We start from the raw sequence: 19,764 nt of genomic DNA, 5'->3' as shown, positions 1-19,764 counted from the left end.
AACTTATTCTCTGGCTCTGTGACGTGGATTTCCTTTTACTCTCTAAATCCTTCTCTCTACTTTCTTTTCACCCTCTCAAGTGAACATAGAAAATTTAGTTCCTGAACAACTTCTATTCTCTATATAAAGTATCTAGCTCAAAGAATCTATTTTCTTGTTTCAAATATACCATTCCAGATGACACGATAGTTCTGAGAACCCACTACATAAGCAAAAAACCTTTAATCATTTCCTATTCTAAGTAGACATCTCGTAGCTCATGATGCCTGAGATATACTCCACTTAAATGTCCTCATATACAATGAGTACAAATCCTCCTCCCTCAACAAGCTAGCTCACCTCACCCTCTTTCACTCTCCTAAATCCCATTCACTCTGACTCAAACCTGAGTCCCCTGTTATCACCCAGTCCCACTGAGTCTTCCTCAACAGATCTCTTACGTTACCCCTCCTTTCCAGACCCTATGCCCCATCTTAATCCACTCTGTAATGTAATAATTTATTGATACTAATTGCTATTTTTCTTTGTCTCTTCCCATCCTTATCCATCCTATGCTTTGTTACCAGGGTAATATTCCCAAAACTATCACTTTCATTGACACAACCCTCTTGCTCTAAAACCTTCAAAAGTATTGAACCTCTCAGTGTAACATTCTATGTCTTGCAAAAATCTGATCCTAGTTTATTTTCCCCTTATGAATGAGTCTTTATTAGGGCACAGATGTCCCTTCTTAGCACCTAATGTCTCGCTCAGGCTGAATCGATCATACTTAAAGCTAAACAAACAGGAGTGGTGCTAGAGACTACAGACTTCCCACACATCCTAACTTCAAGAACAACCCAGCAGAAGCCAGAGATATATATTTCTATTTGCTTTTCACTTCTTAAAATAATTTCCCCAAAATAATTATGTTACTCCCTATCTCACAGGACCTTAGAAGTATTTAAAAGGATATTTATTATATCTAGCAAGCATTTTTACTGTTTGTGGCTGAAGGATTTTCTAATCAGTCTATTGCATGAAACGTTTCCTTAAATTCTTGACTTTTAATGAACTATCATTTTCCTTTCCATATATTATCTTTCCCTTCTCCAGCACATCTCATAAAATGAGCTCTAGATCATCTAGATCGAACATACTCATTTCATTCATTCTTTCAATTATTCAGTCATTCAACCAACATTATTATGTGTAAAGTATGATCCATATGCATTCCTAGACATGGAAAATCCAAAGAAAAAATAAAAAGATTCACAGTCTAGTGAAAAAACAAACAAGAACAAAAGTATGATACATTACTGGTGCTCTATTAAACAAAAATTAGAAGGGCTATGGTTAAGTGATTAAGTTTGACCTGGACCTCAAAGAATGAAAGGATCTTTACTAGGCTAAGAAAAGGGGGAAACATTCTAAGAAAAAAGAACACAGCAGGTCCAAAAGCCATGAAAGCACGAAGGATATTTTCAGGAGACAGTAAATTCTATAGGCTAGACTAAATTCTGGTGTAAACAGAAAGAGTATTGGGAGGGTACTGGGAGATGATGCTGATAGAACTGGTGGCTAAAGCCTCAGTATAAAGACTAAAATATGATAATAAGGAGCTTAGCCTGGGCTAATGTTCTCAGATCCTTTAGATACCATTTTGGTGAGGTAAGAAAACAAAAAACAACAAAAACCCTATGGCTCACCTATACCCCCATTTTCACAATTCAGTGAAAAAATAATTCTGTGATAATAAAATATATCACACAAGAAGATTTTTGAGAGATTATGAATACTTATGCTGATATAAGAGCAGTAGGAATAAATCATCTGAACTACAATAAACAGTTGATCCTTGAACAATGCCGGGGTTAGGAGCACCAACTTCTCCCCCTCCTCTTCAGTAGAAAACCTGAGTGTAACTTTACAGTTGGCCCACCGTATCCACAGTTCCACACCCACGGATTTAACCAACTGTGGATCATGTAGTACTGTAGTACGTATCTATTGAAAAAATCCACATATAAGTGGACCTGCACAGTTCAAGAGTCAACTGTATACATAATCTAATTATTTGAAAAATACAAAACTACTGCTGATGCAAATAGGCATCACTATTCATGCTACAGGATTATCCAAACAGAACACAACAAACTAAATTGATAATGATGAAGCTAACCCAACAGTAATGCATAATTAAAAAGCAAGACTGGCAGTATTTAAAAATGATGACCTGCTTAAAATAACATTGATGAATCTTCCTAACAAAATATAGAAATTTCTGCTATTTAAAGGATTATTTTAGCAGTGGGGGAAAAAATGAGGACATGGAATAAAACAGTAGCTTTGAATATAGAGTTGGCAGGGTCAGCTATGAGATACATATTCAAATAGGTCTTAGTGGTGATCTACTGGTGAGTGGTTGAGAACAAGGAAGTGAAGATGGTTCTGATGTTTTTAGCTTAGATAATTGAGAGGATGGCTTTGCTATTAAGACAGGAAATACACAAGAAGGAAGAGGATTGAGTTGAAGTAAAGATGATGAGTTCAGTAATAAGTTGAGGTGTCTGTAGAATATTTAGGTGGAGATATCTAACGTTAGTTAGAAATTCATTTATTCAGCATCAGGCACTAGCTCAGTACTGGGAATACTGAGATAAAAGACAACCCCAATCCTACCTTAAAGGAGTTAACAATCTAGTTAGGAAGATAGATGAGCATATGGACCCTTAGAATTCAGCACAATAAGTGCTATGGTGGAGGTACGAACTGGATACCGTGGGATCAAAGAGGAGGAACACTACCATAGACTAAGGTGCTCAAAAAAGCTGTGAAAAATGTAGATAGAGATTTGTAGCCAAAACTATGTGAAACCACCCAAACAACAGAAGATGAAAATTAAACACAAATTCTGGAATATCAAGACTAAAGAAGTCCAAAGAAAAAAATACAGCAAAAGAGTCAGAAGGAATGGTCAATAAGTTAGAAGAATCCAGAAATATTTTTAAGAAAGAGAAAGTGGTCAACAGCTTCACAAACATGGAAAGGTCTGCAGAATAGGGATATAAATGAAGTCTGAGTTTTACATGTTAGGTCACTAATGATTTTAGTGACTGCAGTTACAACAGAACTATTCTCACATCCACTCTTTCCTTTGCTATTGCTACCATGCTAGCTCTGGCTCTCATTACCTCTTGCCTAAAATCCTAATTGGTCTTCTTACCTCCAGTTTCTCCCCTCCCCAACCCATTACCCTATACAACATTGCCTAATCAATTTTAAGATGCAGCTCACCTGCTCTAAATTCCTTACTGACCCATCATTAGCTACCAGACTAAGCACAATACCTAACATCTGTATTCAGGGCTTTTCACAAATGGCCCCATTCTTCCTTTTCAATATTATTTCTATTCCCCTTTTTATATCTCATATGCTGCAAAACAGTTCTATAATTAACATTCCACCAATTACATCTGGACAGTCACTTTTCTTTGTTGTTCTCAGACAGAACCAACACTGGAAAGCTTCTAAGTTCAAAGGTACAATTATACTCCATAAGCACAAACATTAACACTGCTCACCTTGATTTTTAAGCTCTTAATAACAAACAATTAGAGGCTATAAAGGGGAAAAAAACTTATAATAGTAATAAAAAAGATAAAATACCTAGGAACAAACTTAACGATAAGCCTAAGACCTATATAAAGGAAACTTTAAAACACCCCAGAAGGACTCAGAAGAAATCTGAACATAGCAAGTCTCTGTGTTAAGGAAGAGTTAGCATCCTTAAGTTCTCTCTTCATCCTAACTTAAAATTTTAATAGTTTGCAATCTCAGCAAAGAGGTCAACAGGGTTGTTTTTGGAACAAGATTAGATAATTCTGAAGTTTATATAGAAAACTAATAATAACAAAAAAACTCAGAGAGGGAAATAAAGAAAAATGAAGAGACTAATTCTATCAGACAGTAAAATATAATCTAAATCCTCAATAATAAGAAACTAAAAAAACAGAAAAATGTTTAGAAATGGAATAAAACACACTGTACAAGCAGATAAATTCTAAATGGAGCAAAAGACTTAAATGTAAAAACAAAAATAATGCAATAAAACATGACAATTCTTTATAAACTCAAAAACAGAAAAGGCTTTTTTAAATTGATTCAAAATCCTAAAGCTACAGAAAAAAAATGATAAATTCAATCACATAAAATAAATTCTGCATGTCAAAAAAATCTTAAGCAAAATTAAGAGAACTGAAATTGGAAAATATAATTCCAACTCATCACACAGGGTTTATTTCCCTTATACCAAACTCCCATAAATTGGTAAGAAAAGGCTAACAAACCCATAGAAAAGTGAGCAAGGGACATGTACTGACAACTCTCAGAGGAGGAAATACGTTTTTTTAAAACACGTGAATAAATTCAATCTCACTCATAAGAGAAATACAAATTAATACTACATTAAAAAACAACCATTTTTCACTTACTGAGCAGCCAAATACTAAAGTTTGATAACTCTGTTTTGATAAGGATGTAGGATTTCAGGAACTCTCATCCACCATTTGTGGAGGTACAAAATAGTAAAATCCTATGGAGAGCAGTATCAGTCAATAGTACAAATGTATATATACTCTTTAACCCGGCAGTTTCACTTCTAATAACTTATCCCAAGGCTATATTTGCACCTGTTGAAATGATGGCTATACAAAATTATTTAGTACAACACTGAATGAAACAGCAGAAGACAGAAGCTATCTAAAACGTCCTCCAATGAAGTAATTCGTGCAATAAATTACGGTACAGCCATACAAGGGTACTATGCCACTATGAAACAGAATTGGAGGGCTGGGGGGAGAGTGAGGCCTCAACAGTTAATCAGAATCTTAAGATTTGGCAGAACAGATAGTGTCAACGTAAAAAAACAGTAAATATCTAAAAACAGCAGCCATGGCTCTATGGCTCTATCATTAAGTTAAAAGTTTCAGAAGAGTAGTATTATGCTATCATCTGTACTAAAAAGGGAAATATATACATTTGTACTTCTATATTATACTTACATTTATATACCAATATATCTTTATATTTACTTATACATGCATAAAAATATCCATAGAATTATACACAAGGAAATAAAAAGAGCTACTTGTTGGGACTCAAAGTGAGAACTTAGTGGATGAGGAACAGAGATAGGAGGAAGGCACTTTTCACTGTGTACCTTTTATGCTTTTTGGTTTATGAACCATAAACTACCAATTTAAAAAATTTATTTAAGGGTGAAATTCTGTAAACTGGAACATTACATAAACACTACATAATACTGACACAGAGGTTACTCTAACCAAAAAACTGTTCAAGCTGAAAATATCTACTCATGTAATCACTGAGCTTACTCCACCATACCATGTAATTAAATGTATTTAAGGAGGCTCAATTGGGGCGTCCCTGGTGGTGCAGTGGTTAAGAATCCGCCTGCCAATGCAGGGGACACGGGTTTGAGCCCTGGTCCAGGAAGACCCCACATGCCGTGGAGCAACTAAGCCCGTGTGTCACAACTACTGAGCCTGTGCACCTAGAGCCCGTGCTCCGCAACAGGAGAAGCCACCGCAATGAGAAGCCCGCGCATCGCAAGGGAAGAGTAGCCCCTGCTCTCCGCAATTAGGGAAACCCCACGGGCAGCAACGAAAAATAAATAAATAAATAAGAATAAAAGACGACTGAAAGCCTCCAAATTCTATCTGAATGAGGCTAAGCTTGTAAAAGTATTGATGTCTTTCCTTAAGGAGGGCAGAAATTCCAATGATCTGTCCTTTGTTTTTATTTGCATAAAACTGTATTTTTAAATAAATAAATAAATAATAAATTATTAAAAAAAAAAAAGAAGGCTCAGTTGAGTTCCCAAAGTTATAAGCTGGTGAGTATGAACTACAACTGTACTAGGACCCATACAATTTCTGCAATTGATGTTTCTGGTTATTAGGCAGCTGTTTTTATAATAAATATTTCAATCTATTCAGAAATAATACATATGATAACCACATTTTTTTTTTTTTTTTTTTGCGATACGCGAGCCTCTCACTGTTGTGGCCTCTCCCATTGTGGAGTACAGGCTCCGGACGCACAACCTCAGCGGCCATGGCTCACGGGCCCAGCCGCCCCGTGGCATATGGGATCCTCCCGGACCGGGGCACGAACCCGTGTCTCCTGCATTGGCAGGCGGACTCTCAACCACTGCGCCACCAGGGAAGCCCCGATAACCACATTTTTAAAACCACAGTACGAATTACTTTAGCTGATCAAGCTAAAACTCTAAGCCAAGTACCCAACTGTTCTACTACAGACTGGAATTATTTTCCATATATTGGCTAACATACAAGCCTTGAATAAAGGGCTGAGAATTAGTGTTTTGCAGCATAAAAGAACCTTCTCATTTCAGAGACTTTCCCAAGGTAGTGCCAACTAACAGAGATGAGTTTATTGTACCCAGATGTTCTGCCTCTCGTGCACTGTCTTTTCTACTATACCATACTCCTTCCCACAATGGCTTACTTGGTAATCTCTTAGAGCTGTAAGGGGTTCTCAGGGCTAAGCTCTGAAACGCAGAAAGTTCTTTTATAGATTAAAATAAGTCTCATAGAGACAGGACAACCCTTAACAATTTTATAAAGATAACCTTCACAAATTTTAAAAAGATATACTTGCTGACAATTCTAATAATAAAAATATTAATAAAACCACTACAATACATCATTCACACCACATCTTGAATTATAAAACAGCAATGTTAAATGAAAATATATTGTTACTATCATTACATATAAAACAAAAACTAACCTAAAAATTAAGAATCATGACTTTTATTCTAGATGGATTTTATCTGCTTCCTGCCTGTATCTCTTGACTTTAATTTCTTTAACCTTTAACTCTAATTTCTTTCCACATTATTTCTACCACTAACTCCAAATCATATCAATTATATTTCAAGGAGTACTTTAATATTATAATATCATTTTCCATATTTCATTTAACTGAAATGAATACTTTATCTTCAAATGATACTAATGTTTTAGAACAATAAAAATACTGCATTTTAAAAAGCTTACTTTCTGAATTACTACCAAACCCCAAAATAATGACAAATTAGAACAGGCCAAATGCCTGGAAAGGTATTTCCTGTTATTTATTTTATTCATATTAAAATCTAAAATGTTTTCTTCTATGTACATCAATTATATCTTATAAACCTAGAAGAAAAAAATAAATTAAAAAATAAAATGTTTTCTTCTGCCTTCTAGTTTCATACAGTAAAATCCAACACTATCTGTTTTCCTCTACCCCTAATAATTCATGTGCAGTTGTAAGACAAATAAGACTATAAACAAGATTCATACTCATCGACTATATTACTGTCATCTCAATGTAAAAGGACTTCATTTTACCCAAATTTAAGAATATTCAAAGACATAAAATAAATCAGAATGCTCACTAGAAGCTTAAGAAAGATGCTGTAGACACTTACCTACATAATGCATATTAAGAGCCAAATACTTATACTGGAAAAGAGGATTGTTATTGAGGCTACTCCTCTGGATCTGCTGGAAGAAGGAGCTGACATCCCATCTGTACAGGACATCCAACAGCATGATGCTTGGCACCCGCAGGGCCACATTTAACACTGCCTCCAGTTTCTCCTTTGCAGCCATGTTTTTTTCTTGGAGCAGACCTAAAATTCAGGAGATACAATATATAAAAATAAGTCACCTCAAATAGCTTTCAGATATCCTCTTATCAATCTAATGGATTCTCACATACTACACAAAAACTATGTTACAATGTAAAAAAAGCTCCTTAGACACATCTACTACTTCTAGATATTTAGGAAATAAGCTTTGTATTGTGTTTTCACATGGACTCTCTCAGGTCTGCTCAACTTTAAGACTCTGATGAAATGTTCAGACCTCAAAATGTGTTTATAAAAAGCTCCTGGGCTTCCCTGGTGGCGCAGTGGTTAAGAATCCATCTGCCAATGCAGGGGACATGGGTTTGAGCCCTGGTCCAGGAAGATCCCACATGCCGCAGAGCAACTAAGCCCGTGCGCCACAACTCCTGACCTTGCGCACCACAACTCCTGACCCTGCGTGCCACAACTACTGAAGCCAGTGCTCCTAGAGCCCGTGCTCCATAACAAGAGAAGCCACCACAGTGAGAAGCCCGCGCGCCACAACAAAGAGCAGCCCTCGCTCGCCGCAACTAGAGAAAGACTGCACACAGCAACGAAGACCCAACGCAGCCAAAAATAAATAAATAAATCCCATAAGCTGCGCGGCATGGTCAAAAAAAAGCTCCTAATTCCAAATTTAGGCATTTAACAAAACACCCTATAAGAATACTGTAACCTTTGTCCAATTACCCTGAAAAGAAAAATTCACTCCTATAAAGATCTTTGAGATTTATGCAGCTTTTAAAAAAGAGGGCAAATTTGAAATAGTTATTACATGAAAAAGCCTAAGTTACTCAACAAGCATTTCATGATTGCACATTTAGCACACAGCTTCTCGTAGTCTATCCTTTTCCTTATTACTTAAAATCAAAACTGAAGTACTGAATTTACGTGATATAGATACAGTTCAGAGAACTCATGATATAGGTAAAGATAACATTATTTGCAATATTGTTTCCTTGAATCATTAAAATTAAATTCTTAGTCTGAAATTCCCACAATCTGCCTTCAAAGTAGGAAAAAGCTCATTAAATTCTTCCCCTGACACACCAACATGCTGGCACATGGAAGAAGTCAGGCATTGTGAGTCTGCAGCCTGTGTCTTTGCTTAGCTGTTGATTACTAGTGGTGGAATGGGGAGAAGAAAAAAAAAGAAAGGAAATGAAGGATCTCCCAGACAATCTACCATTTAAAAGGACAATTTGGCGTAATACTGCTTTATATGATACAGATGCAAATTAATCCAAGGAATTATAGACAAGAGAACAGAACAAACTAAAGTGGTAAAGGACAATTTTAGGACTAATGATAATTCTAGATTGTTGGCTCTGACAATATTCTTTTAAGAACTTTGCTGAGAAAGCAAAACACACTTCTAGCTTTGGCAGTAATTTCAGACATTACAGGACAAATGAAAACATTGATTTCTGAAGAAAATTATAGTGACAGATTGCTATGCTATGGTTAAATATTTGTCAGTATTTCCATTTCACCCTCTAATTTTCATAGCTTCCTAGCTCAGATAGCTGGGGGAAAAAAAGGCAGCTCAACTTAGCAAACGATTAATATAAGTTTTTCAATCACTTAAAAACTGATTTATTATATATCATTCCCACTACCCAAATGTTATGTATATCCTATCAATAATGTAGAATTAACATTTTTATAAATAAGAACTATAATTCTGATTACTTTAAAAGAACAAGACTGCTTTAATAATTTTCCTACATAAGAAAAAGATAATATTGTGAGAGAATCACAACCAAATAGCTGTGTCCTAAGGAGAAAAAAGCACTGAGAAATAAAATCTCTAATCAACATTTATTACAAATTATGCCATTTAGGAACCTAAATTTCTCAAAGCTCATGATATCATAAAGAAAAAAATATATATTCTGGGAAGAAATACACCAAAATATTCACATTAACATCCTTCCAACAGTGGCCCTGGCGTGGTTTTTATTTCCCTCTATCTTTTTCTGTTTGCCAAATGTTTCAGTATACCCATGTATTATTTGGTGGGGAGCAGCCAACTTGAAAAAATAAATTCTTGGTAAAAAGTGTAATGTAATGTGCCTAAGCTAACTAGATGACTTAAGGAAATACACAGAAAGTAACTACTTACTCTGGTGGTCAAACTGATAACTGAATGCACTCTTGGAGTTCATTTCAAAGTACACATTAAATGGGGCTTCCCTGGTGGCGCGGTGGTTGAGAGTCCGCCTGCCGATGCAGGGGACACAGGTCCGTGCCCCGGTCTGGGAAGATCCCACATGCCACGGAGCGGCTGGGCCCGTGAGCCGTGGCCGCTGAGCCTGTGCGTCTGGAGCCTGTGCTCCACAACGGGAGAGGCCACAGCGGTGAGAAGCCCGCGTACCGCAAAAAACAAAAACAAAATACACAAATGATAGATTTTTCTCACAAACCACCAGTCACCAGTGTGACTGGACCTAGGTAAAAATATCACTGACAGGCTTTATTCTATAATGGAAAAGTATTTTTCCATATTCTAGAATCCAATATAAATCACTACTGCTTTTGTAAGTAACAACAACAACAAAAAGAGACAATTACTGAGTTAATATTTGTGGTCCAGGACTTTGCTGGTGGCGCAGTGGTTAAGAATCCACCTGCCAATGCAGGGGACACAGGTTTGAGCCCTAGTCTGGGAAGATCCCACATGCCACGGAGCAACTAAGCCCACGTGCCACAACTACTGAGCCTGCGCTCTAGAGCCCGCAAGCCACAACTGCTGAAGCCCGCAGCCCTAGAGACCATGCTCCGCAACAAGAGAAGCCACCGCAATGAGAAGCCTGCACACCGCAACAAAGAGTAGACCCCACTCATTGCAACTAGAGAAAGCCCGCGTGCAGCAACGAAGAGCCAACGCAGCCATAAATACATACATACATACATACATAAATTTTAAATATTCGTGGTCCATATGTATTTCATCTGACTTAGAGCCTTTGTGCGTTTTTAATGTTTTCGTTATTTTTAACTGTGCCCACTTCACTATTTATTGTAGCTCTTACAGGGGTAAAGAAAAAATTTAAACCAATCCTGCATTAGAAATCAAAATTTGAAATGCTAAGGAAAAAATCTCCCAGTTCTTACAGAGGACCATATTTCTATTACAAAAGGCCATTATCAGAATGGTATACATTCCCTCTTAATTACCACTACTTCTGCCTCACAAACAGAAGAATAAAAAGAAAATCTTGGGTTCCTAAAGCTATTGATACAGAAGAACGTCCAAGACAGATCCCTAAACTCTACTGCCTGCAGAGAACGAAATATCCCCTTTAATAACAAATATATTGCTTACTAAATGTTTCATTTATTTCTGTATATGAGTGATATTTCAGTACATCGCTGGCAAACTGGCCATGTATAGGGAGGGACATGGAGGAAACAAATATAACACATAGAAAACCAAATCTAAAATGTTACCCACAAGAGCTGTGGAAACAAAAGAGGGGGGAAAAAAAACACATTTTGAACCTTTCTACAGCAGAAGTGCCACATGATAGGGTGGTGACCATCACAGATAAATACCATACACCACACTCCAGCACCACACACTAAACCAACACCTAAACAAAATGTTGAAATATATCTTACTTGCAGATACCTGAAATCACTCACACGTGCCAAATGACTAACTTAAAAACATGAAATAAAAATGGAGCCTTCTCTCCTGGGGTAAAGAGATTATTATACCACTAAGATGTTTGGTTCAAGCCTAATTTATCTTTTTCTTAGATTTGTTAGTGCTAATGAGCATATTCTAAGTCAGAGGGAGCTCAAAATTCTCTTAAAACCAAAACAATACCAAATAAGCCTCAAAAATAAGCACAAGAGCTGAAGGCAAAGAAAATTCAAAGGCCTGACACTCTCTAAAGCCAAATATATAAGATACTTCCTGCCTTGTTCAGTTACGTACATTTTGCTTTCTGTGCATGATTTTTTTTTAACATCTTTATTGGAGTATAAGTGCTCCACAATGGTGCACCAGTTTCTGCTTTATATCAAAGTGAATCAGTTATACGTATACGCATATCCCCATATCTCCTCCCTCTTTCGTCTCTGTCCCACCCTCCCTATCCCACCCCTCTAGGAGGTCACAAATGTGCATGATTTTTAAATTTCCTCCTTGAAATGTGGAAAGAACTGGGAAAGTAACACTCCACCACACCATCTCAGAAAGTAATGAAAACTAAATGCGACTCATAGATGCTTTACACAGTAAAACAGCTTTAAAGAAAAAAATCCATCCTTTCTTTCCAATAACGGCAAAAAAAAAAAAGGCTCAACAAAAGCTAACCAAAAAGAGGACCAAACGATTTCATTAAATGACATTCCCAGGCTTGGAAGCAGCAAATTGCTACTTACAAACACAAGAATGCCCTGTACAAGTATAACATTGCACAGTTCATCCTTCATGTTTGTGGTTAGGAAACACAGGGGGCCTCATTCTACACTTCCCTGAAAACACTACATTTTGGTTTTGAATATGAAGAAATCAAACAAATCATCAACAATATGAAAAAATCTAAGTTTTTAAAGTCATAGCTCTTCTCATCTGCTGAAGAATTATGTTAAATAAGAAAAAGAAATGAAAATGTTATCTTACCCAAAAAATGAACAGAATTCACATCTCCTGGACAAAACAAAGAATGCCATATAATCCAATTTAAAATTATTCAGTAGAGTATTAGATAATTTAATGCCGAAAGTTTTTACACTTTTTTCCCTCAGCACAGAAGAAAAACTATCATTCATCATCAATCCCCTTTCTTTGTCCAATCCAATTTGAAAAACAAAACAAAATTCTACCACCAGCTAAAGCCAATCTTCAGAAAGACAGATTTTCTGGCTGTCCATATCCCTGAAAATGTCAGAGGGCAGAGCAAAAACCTAAAATCATAAGTAAACTCAGCCAAAAACTTAGATACCAGGGAGAAGAACGCACTTCTTACATAAGCATTGGCACACGTTTTAAATATAGCTGGTCCTCCCCACTCCCACTCATTGCTAGCTAACTTTGTATGTACCTGATTTCCACATAAACTACTAGCAATTCTGTGGTTTCTGGTCATCTCCAAATCGACAAAGATAGGGAGTCCACTCTGAATACAAGGGCCATCCTTCAACTTAAGCAGCCAGACAGAGGAAATAAAAACTGCTATCTCTGTCATTGGGCACTCAGCCTGGGTCATGACTGCAGCTCCGACAGCTCATCCTTTGGGCAGGATTCAAGATTCACCAGAACTGCACAGTCCGTATTTTAAAAAATAAAAAGACACACAGTCCCTCTCCTTTCCTTTCAAACTAGTTTCCTGTTTACTGCAGACTGAGATGCAAAGCCATCCATTAATCTTTGATGCCTTCTCACTGCAAAGCCCCCTTCCTCTCTCCCCGCACCTCCTCCCCCGCCCCCCACGCCTGCTGATCTCAGTTGCGTTTGAACTATAGTAACCCCAACCCAGCTCGCTGCAAAGCAGGCGCTGCCGCGGGGCTAAAGGATTACGTCCACAAAAACTCTGCCAGGAGAGAGGCCCGTGCCAGGGAGCTCCCCTCCTGTCTGGCCAAGGGTGCTGGCTCCGCCGCGCCACGCACCAAAAAGATTCTGAAGAAAGACACGGGCGAAGTTCTTCATCCCTGAACAGAAAGGGGACCCATTGATGAAGGAGGGCAAGGGTCTCGGGGTCCTTGGTTGGTAAAAGCGTAAGTGGAGGGGGATGCAGAAAGGATGGCAAACGAGAGAGTAAGCGATGGGGACAAAAAGGGATGAGGACCCCTTTTACTGTAAAAAAAGGACTGACAGACGCGATGCAGAGCAAATGGGTCCCCAATTGAAGAATGACTTGGCAGGCCTTTCCGCACCCCCAAACAACCTCAAACCGAATGAAAGGGGAGAAGCTGAGTTTGGGGCTGCGTAAACCGAAGAAGACTAGGGTGAAATAAAAGAGGGAGGGAAGCTTGTGAGCAAAGTGGACAAAAACGAAAAAGAAGGAAAGTTGGAAGTGGGAACTGGAAGAAAGGAGCTAGAAAGGAGCAGCTAGGAAAGGGGCAGCTCAGGAAGGGGCTTACAAAAGGCCCCGAAATGGGGTACTGGAGAGGCGATGGGGGAGCGCTCGGAGTGAGGGCATCTTAGGAATGCCGGGGGAGATGAGAGATAGCTCCAGGAGGGTGGAGGGTGGAAACGCGGCAGACAAGGCCCGGGAGCCGGGAAAGGGGGCTCTAAGCTGGGCCCCGGGAGGGGAGGGCAGAGTCGGAGACAGCCTAAGGGGGGGCCAGGAGGACGGCGGGAGGGACTGGCGGTTGGGAGGGAGAGAGGGGCGCTGCGGGTGAAGAGGGGATGTGGACGCCGCCGAAGCTTGGGAGAAGAGGAGGGAGGCGAACGGGGGAAGGGGAGAAGGGGGAGAAGAGGACAGAGCGGGCGACTGGATGGGGGAAGGGAGGAGGGAAGGGGAAGCGGGGTAAGAGAGGATGTGGCACGCGGACCGGGCACCGGGATAGGAATGGGCCGGCCGAGGCGGAAGGCTCGGTCACCTCAGGCTGCGGCCTCCTTCCCCGCGGGGCAGCGCCGCCGGCGGACAGACGGACTCCGCAACTCCCCGGCTCTCTCGCCTGCCCTCCTCTTCTCCTCGGGCGGCGGCGGCGGCGGGGGCCGGGACGGCGGGGCTCACAGCGGCGGCTCCTCCGCGCCAGGCCTTGGATGCAGCGTCTTGGGAGGCGGTGGCAGCGGCGGCGGCAGCGGCCCGACCCGTGCGGTCACCATCGTACGCGGCGGCAGGCGCTCGCGGGCCGAGCTCTTCAGCAGCCGGCGGCGGCCATAGCCTCTTTCGTTCACTCCTCCAGCCCCCGGCGCTCTGCGGCGGCTGTGGCCGGGCTCTCGCGCTCTGCGCCTGCGCGCGGCGCTGCCAGCGCGGCGCGCCCCTCCCTCGCACGGGCGCGCGCGCGCACACGCGGTCACTCGCAGTCTCTCTGGCCGGGTGGTTCCCGCGCCGCCTCCGGTAAGTGGGCGGGAGACACAAGCCTCCCGCAGCCCACACAGGCGGGCTCCCGCCGCAATGGAGACGCGTACCACGCCGACATCTGCACGCGCACTGTGACACGCGCCATTCTGACACGTGCTCTTTCACACTCCCCAAACATCAGGAGCCACACGCGCTCACACCTATATTTACCTGACAGGACCACGTGGGAGAGTTAGTTAGAAGGGTTGATCCTCACCCGATGCAGCCGCAGAGTAGCAATGATGCCAGAATTTTTTTTAACCCCCTTACTGACTGGCCTAGACTGTCAACTCCTTAGCGTCAGAGACCACATCTGTGATGGCTCAGCAGTGCCTAGCACAGAATAGGCGCTCAATAAACTTCTGTTGAATAAGTGAGTGGATGTATGAATAAATGAATTAGACCTATTCACTATCTGTAATTTTAAAATTCCGACCCCTTGGTTTAAAGAATTTGTTCAAAGAATTTTACTGTAGTATGAAATCAAGTAGTATGTGTTTGTCTTTTAGTCCACAGTTAAAAACAGATTAGTGTACACACCCCCTTCCCAAGGTTAGGAAATCCATTTGTTCTGTCCAAGTCCCTAGCACTGACCAGCATTCCTACCTTAATTTAAATGTGAACACACCTTGTGCAGCAGGAACTGTTCCACACTTACCCAGGATACAAAGCCTGAAACACGTTGTGCACAGAATGAATCAAGGATGTTGCTGGTCTTCTGGGCTTTGGCAGGACTCCTTATTCTCCAGTTTTTCTACTTTCCTGCCTCACCACGACCCTCCACAAATGCCCTCTCCCTCGGCCCCTTCCCAAAAATACCCCTACACTGTTCCTTGCTTTGTCTTTGGTTAGTTCCTAGAGAGCCAGTTGCTACCAGAAACCAGTCTGGCCTTTGAGGTTGGCAATGCCTACATACACAGAAGATACACACCTAATAGTGGATAAAATGTTGCCACTAGATTGGAGCATCTTGAAATTGTAAAGCCTCAACTTCTGTGTGTTAGAAAAGAAATTAACATCCTTCAACCTAGATTCGTGTTGCCGGCTCTCCTTGGAAATTCAAGCCTCTGGCTTCTGTACTCTAAACGATAAATCCCCAATCCTGAGCAACCTTTGTATCTGGCTAAAATTGTAAATGCAAACTCAACATTTAGCAGATGTAATTCCTGTAGGCATCAATCAATCAAATTCAGAGTAACTTCCCTTCCACCAGTTTGATATCTCTATAGAAAACAAGTTTTTAAAATTCCTGGGAATTGCATTAACTCTTTATAGCCCCCTTTCATCCTGGTGCCTTAGACTACTTAAGATTAATCGTGAAGCCTGCTACATTGCCAGGAGGCAGTTTTATAAGTCTCTTTATATAGCCTGGTAAATGAGAAATTACAGAGGCCACATGACTAATGACTGGAGTAGGAAACTGCCCAAGATAGCAAGGCCTTTCCTTTGATTTCCTCCCTGTTTTAACAATTTTACTACTGACTCAGTCAAGAAAACATAAGGCCAGAAACAAGATTACAATGAAGTCAAAACCTATATAAACAGATTCGAACTGGATTTATTTATTCTACTAGGGTGAATTACAGAATCTTGACAGTATTATTTTAGCATTGTTACTGGATTTGTGTGTTTTGTTTAAATGGAGGAGATGCCTACCTCAGCTCTCACCTTTCCTTTTTTAAAGGGAAAAACACATTGGTGTGAAGCCCTATAACCCTCACTGTAAGTTCTCTGGACTGGTAAAAGCAGGAAAAAGTCACGTGTCTTTTTCACATTTGATTTTTACAGCAGCTTCCTGTAAAACGCTGGAGCTCAAAACAAGCAAAGAAAATTACTCTGGTAATTAAAGGGTTACTGCTGTTATTGCTGCTAATCCAGTTTTGGGAAAGCTCCACATAGCCAGAAACAGGTAACCAAATCAAACTAAAGAGAAAAGCAGAGGGAAAAAGAACAGGGGGGTGGGGTATTAGAGAGGACTGCTCAAATAAAAGAAAGCAATCACAGTGCAGAGTAAGTACTTTCTAGAGGCACCCAAACCCACACAATCAGGAAAGGTCAGGAGAAAAACATGGTAAGTACCTGGAACCAAGCTTAAGGAAATACCCAAATGCCACAGCTTAGTCATAGAAGGAATTAGCTTCATGTGCTAGAAGGAAAGAAGTGGAGTGTTAATGACTATGGAATAGTCATAAACAGTTCAGGTTTCTAAAGGTTATCTTACTGTTCACTAACTGTATTCAACATGGAGGAGGAAGTCAGTTCCAAGTTTGGAAGAGCGCATATTTTTTACAGTTGAAGCCATTCCAAAAGGCAAGTCTCTGAATTCCTTATAGAACCAACTCTTGCTAATAATCACATAGAAATACTCCTTTGGTTCCAACCTGCAGATAAGCGGTGGCCAGTTATGCCCTGCCTTTTAGATCCAGAGATAAAAGCTCATATACCAGACTTCACATAATGGGGCCAAAATCCAAAGAACTTGGATAGCCAACATTGGAAATACGGGGAAAGGAAAACTTTCATGAATTCACTTATTCACTCACTTTATTCATTCCTGATGGTTTCTGGGAACCTCAAGGGTTTTCTCTGTCCAATTCAAAGAGTTAACTCTCTAGAATAGCAGAGTCTTGATATATAAAATCTCATTCAACCTGGCACCTCCACAGTTTGATTTTGAAAGCCAATTCTAAGAGAAAAACTATAGTTTTCTCCGGTAACATGGGTCAGTAAAGGGGAGAGTCACTCTTTTTGAGATATAATTGAGATATAATTCACATACCATACATTACACCTATTTTAAATTGTAAAATTCAGTGGGTTTTAGTATATTTACAGAGTTGTGCAGCCATCACTGCCATCAATCTTGGAACATTTTCATCACTATCTCCCTTCTGAAAAAATCCCTGCATCCATTAGGAGGTCACTCTCCCTTCCCCCTAGCCTTAGGCAACCACTAATCCTTCTGTCTCTACAGATTTGCCTATTCTAGGCATTTCGTATAAATGAAGTAATATAAGATGTGGCCTTTCACATCTGGCTTATTTCACTTAGCATGATGTTTTCAAGGTCCATCCATGTTGTAGCATATATAGGTACTTCATTTCTTTTTATTGCCAAATAAAATTCTATTGTTTGAGTATACCACATTCCATCTATCCATTCGTCAGCTGATGGACATTTGGGTTGTTTCCACTTCTTGACTCAGAAATAGAGCTGCTATAAACATTCATGTACTATAAGCTTTTGTGTGAACAAATCTTCATTTGCTTTGGGTATATACTTAGGAGTAGAATTAAATTGCTGGGTTATATGGTAACTCAATGTTTAACTTTCTGAGGAAATGCCAGACTGTTTTTCAAAGTGGCTGCTCCATTTTTACATTCCCACCAGCAGTGACAAGGAAAGATTTACTCTTAGATTCAGATGCCCCCTACTTGTTAGATGTGGGACCCTGCACCAAGTATACAAACGCCTCCATTTGTCATCTGTAAACAGGAATAATGATAGTATCTACTTCACAAGGTTATAATGAAAAATAAATGAAACGATGTATGCTAATATTCCTGGTACAAAGTAAGCCCTCAGTAAACGTTATTAGTTCCCTTCCTTCTGCCTTTGGTATTTGGTTGGCAACATTTATTCTGTAATAAAGTCAGATAGAGATAAAATTATAACTCCCTATTAACAATGCGATGCATACACATAGTTGGTGCTGAGTAAATATTTTTCATGGATAGTTGGAAAAGCAATAGCACTTGTATATTGTTTTTTTTTGTTTGTTTTGTTTTTTTGCGATACCCGGGCATCTCACTGTTGTGGCCTCTCCCGTTGCGGAGCACAGGCTCCAGATGTGTAGGCTCAGCGGTCATGGCTCACGGGCCTAGCCACTCCGCAGCATGTGGGATCCTTCCAGACTGAGGCACGAACCCGTATCCCCTGCATTGGCAGGCGGACTCTCAACCACTGCGCCACCAGGGAAGCCCTGTATATTGTTTTAATACCAAAATAAATTTATTTTTTTCTACCTCTTGTGGAACTAAGACCTAGACTACAGGAGGAAAAAGCATAGAAACACATCAGCTTTTTGTTTGGTCAAGATTTTTTAGATTTTCCCTCAAACATTTTTTTTTATTTCCCCAACTTTTTATTTTGAAGTGTTTCAAATATACAGAAAAATTAAAAGAATATTACAATCATCGCTCACACACTCACCATCTAGAATCAACAATTGTTAAAGTTTTGAGCGTTTGCTTTATCTATATGTGTGTGTCTTTTGTTAAGCTATTTGAGAATAAGTTGCATACATCAACACATTGCACCCCTAAATGCTCTAGCCTGCCTCTTCTAAAAATAAGAGCTTTTTCCAATATTACCAAATGCCATTACCACACTTAAGAAGATAAGGTATAAGTCCCTAAATCTTTTACTGTCCAGCCAATACTCAGTTTTTCCAAGTTCTCCTTGAAATATCTTTTACAGATAACTAGAACAAAGATCCAGTCAAGATCTTTTCTAACCTAGATCCAATCAAGTTTCACTCATTGCCTTATTGTTATGTCTTACAAGCCAGCTTTGCTTTTAATCAGTCTGAGCGCTTGTGACTATTTTGAATCTCTAACATCAGCAGAGAAAAAAAATGTTTTGTTGTTGTTTTAAGATTTAAGTTCAGCTGGTGTACCTCTATCCTACCCAGCCACCTTCTTTGTCTTGATTCTGAGTAAGCCTGAGATGGTTAATAGTATAAAACTGTGTGTTACTTTTGAAGCATGATAATATCCAACTAAACAGAATGGATATTGATTGTCGTAGACATTACTTATTTTGCCTCCTCAATATCTATTTCTCTCTCTCTCTCTTTTTTTAATACTACCTTGAATGTTCTAGCCATGTAGCCTATTGGTTATTGGCCATGGATGGATCCATCAGTTTATCCTATCTCCCATAGTGATTAGTCCAGGGAAGGATCCATGACCCAAGTCAAGCCAATCAGGGAAGACACAATAGGGCTTATGACTGAACTATTGAGAGAGTAAAGTT

The 19,764-nt window shown here is 39.7% G+C and overlaps 1 protein-coding gene across 5 annotated transcripts in view; it reads right to left on the bottom strand.

The window, feature by feature from the left end:
• The window catches only part of RNF145 (ring finger protein 145), a 97,194-nt gene extending 84,413 nt beyond the window's left edge, over window positions 1-12,781 (bottom strand). For 3 of the 5 annotated variants that reach the window (XM_067732979.1, XM_067732978.1, XM_067732977.1), the window contains exon 1: window positions 7,502-7,705. In XM_067732979.1, coding sequence (XP_067589080.1) covers window positions 7,502-7,685 — 184 coding nt within the window. In that variant the 5' untranslated portion in view covers window positions 7,686-7,705. Of the gene's footprint in view, window positions 1-7,501; window positions 7,706-12,759 lie in introns of those variants that run through there. The other 2 variants (XM_067732975.1, XM_067732976.1) reach the window with 2 other exon arrangements.
• Between the last annotated feature and the right edge of the window lie 6,983 nt (window positions 12,782-19,764).

Source organism: Pseudorca crassidens, chromosome 3 (genome assembly GCF_039906515.1).
Source record: "Pseudorca crassidens isolate mPseCra1 chromosome 3, mPseCra1.hap1, whole genome shotgun sequence".
In the NCBI taxonomy this organism is placed as follows: Eukaryota; Metazoa; Chordata; class Mammalia; order Artiodactyla; family Delphinidae; genus Pseudorca; species Pseudorca crassidens.
Note: the sequence above shows the minus strand (reverse complement) of the source record. Positions and strands in the feature narration are given on the sequence as shown.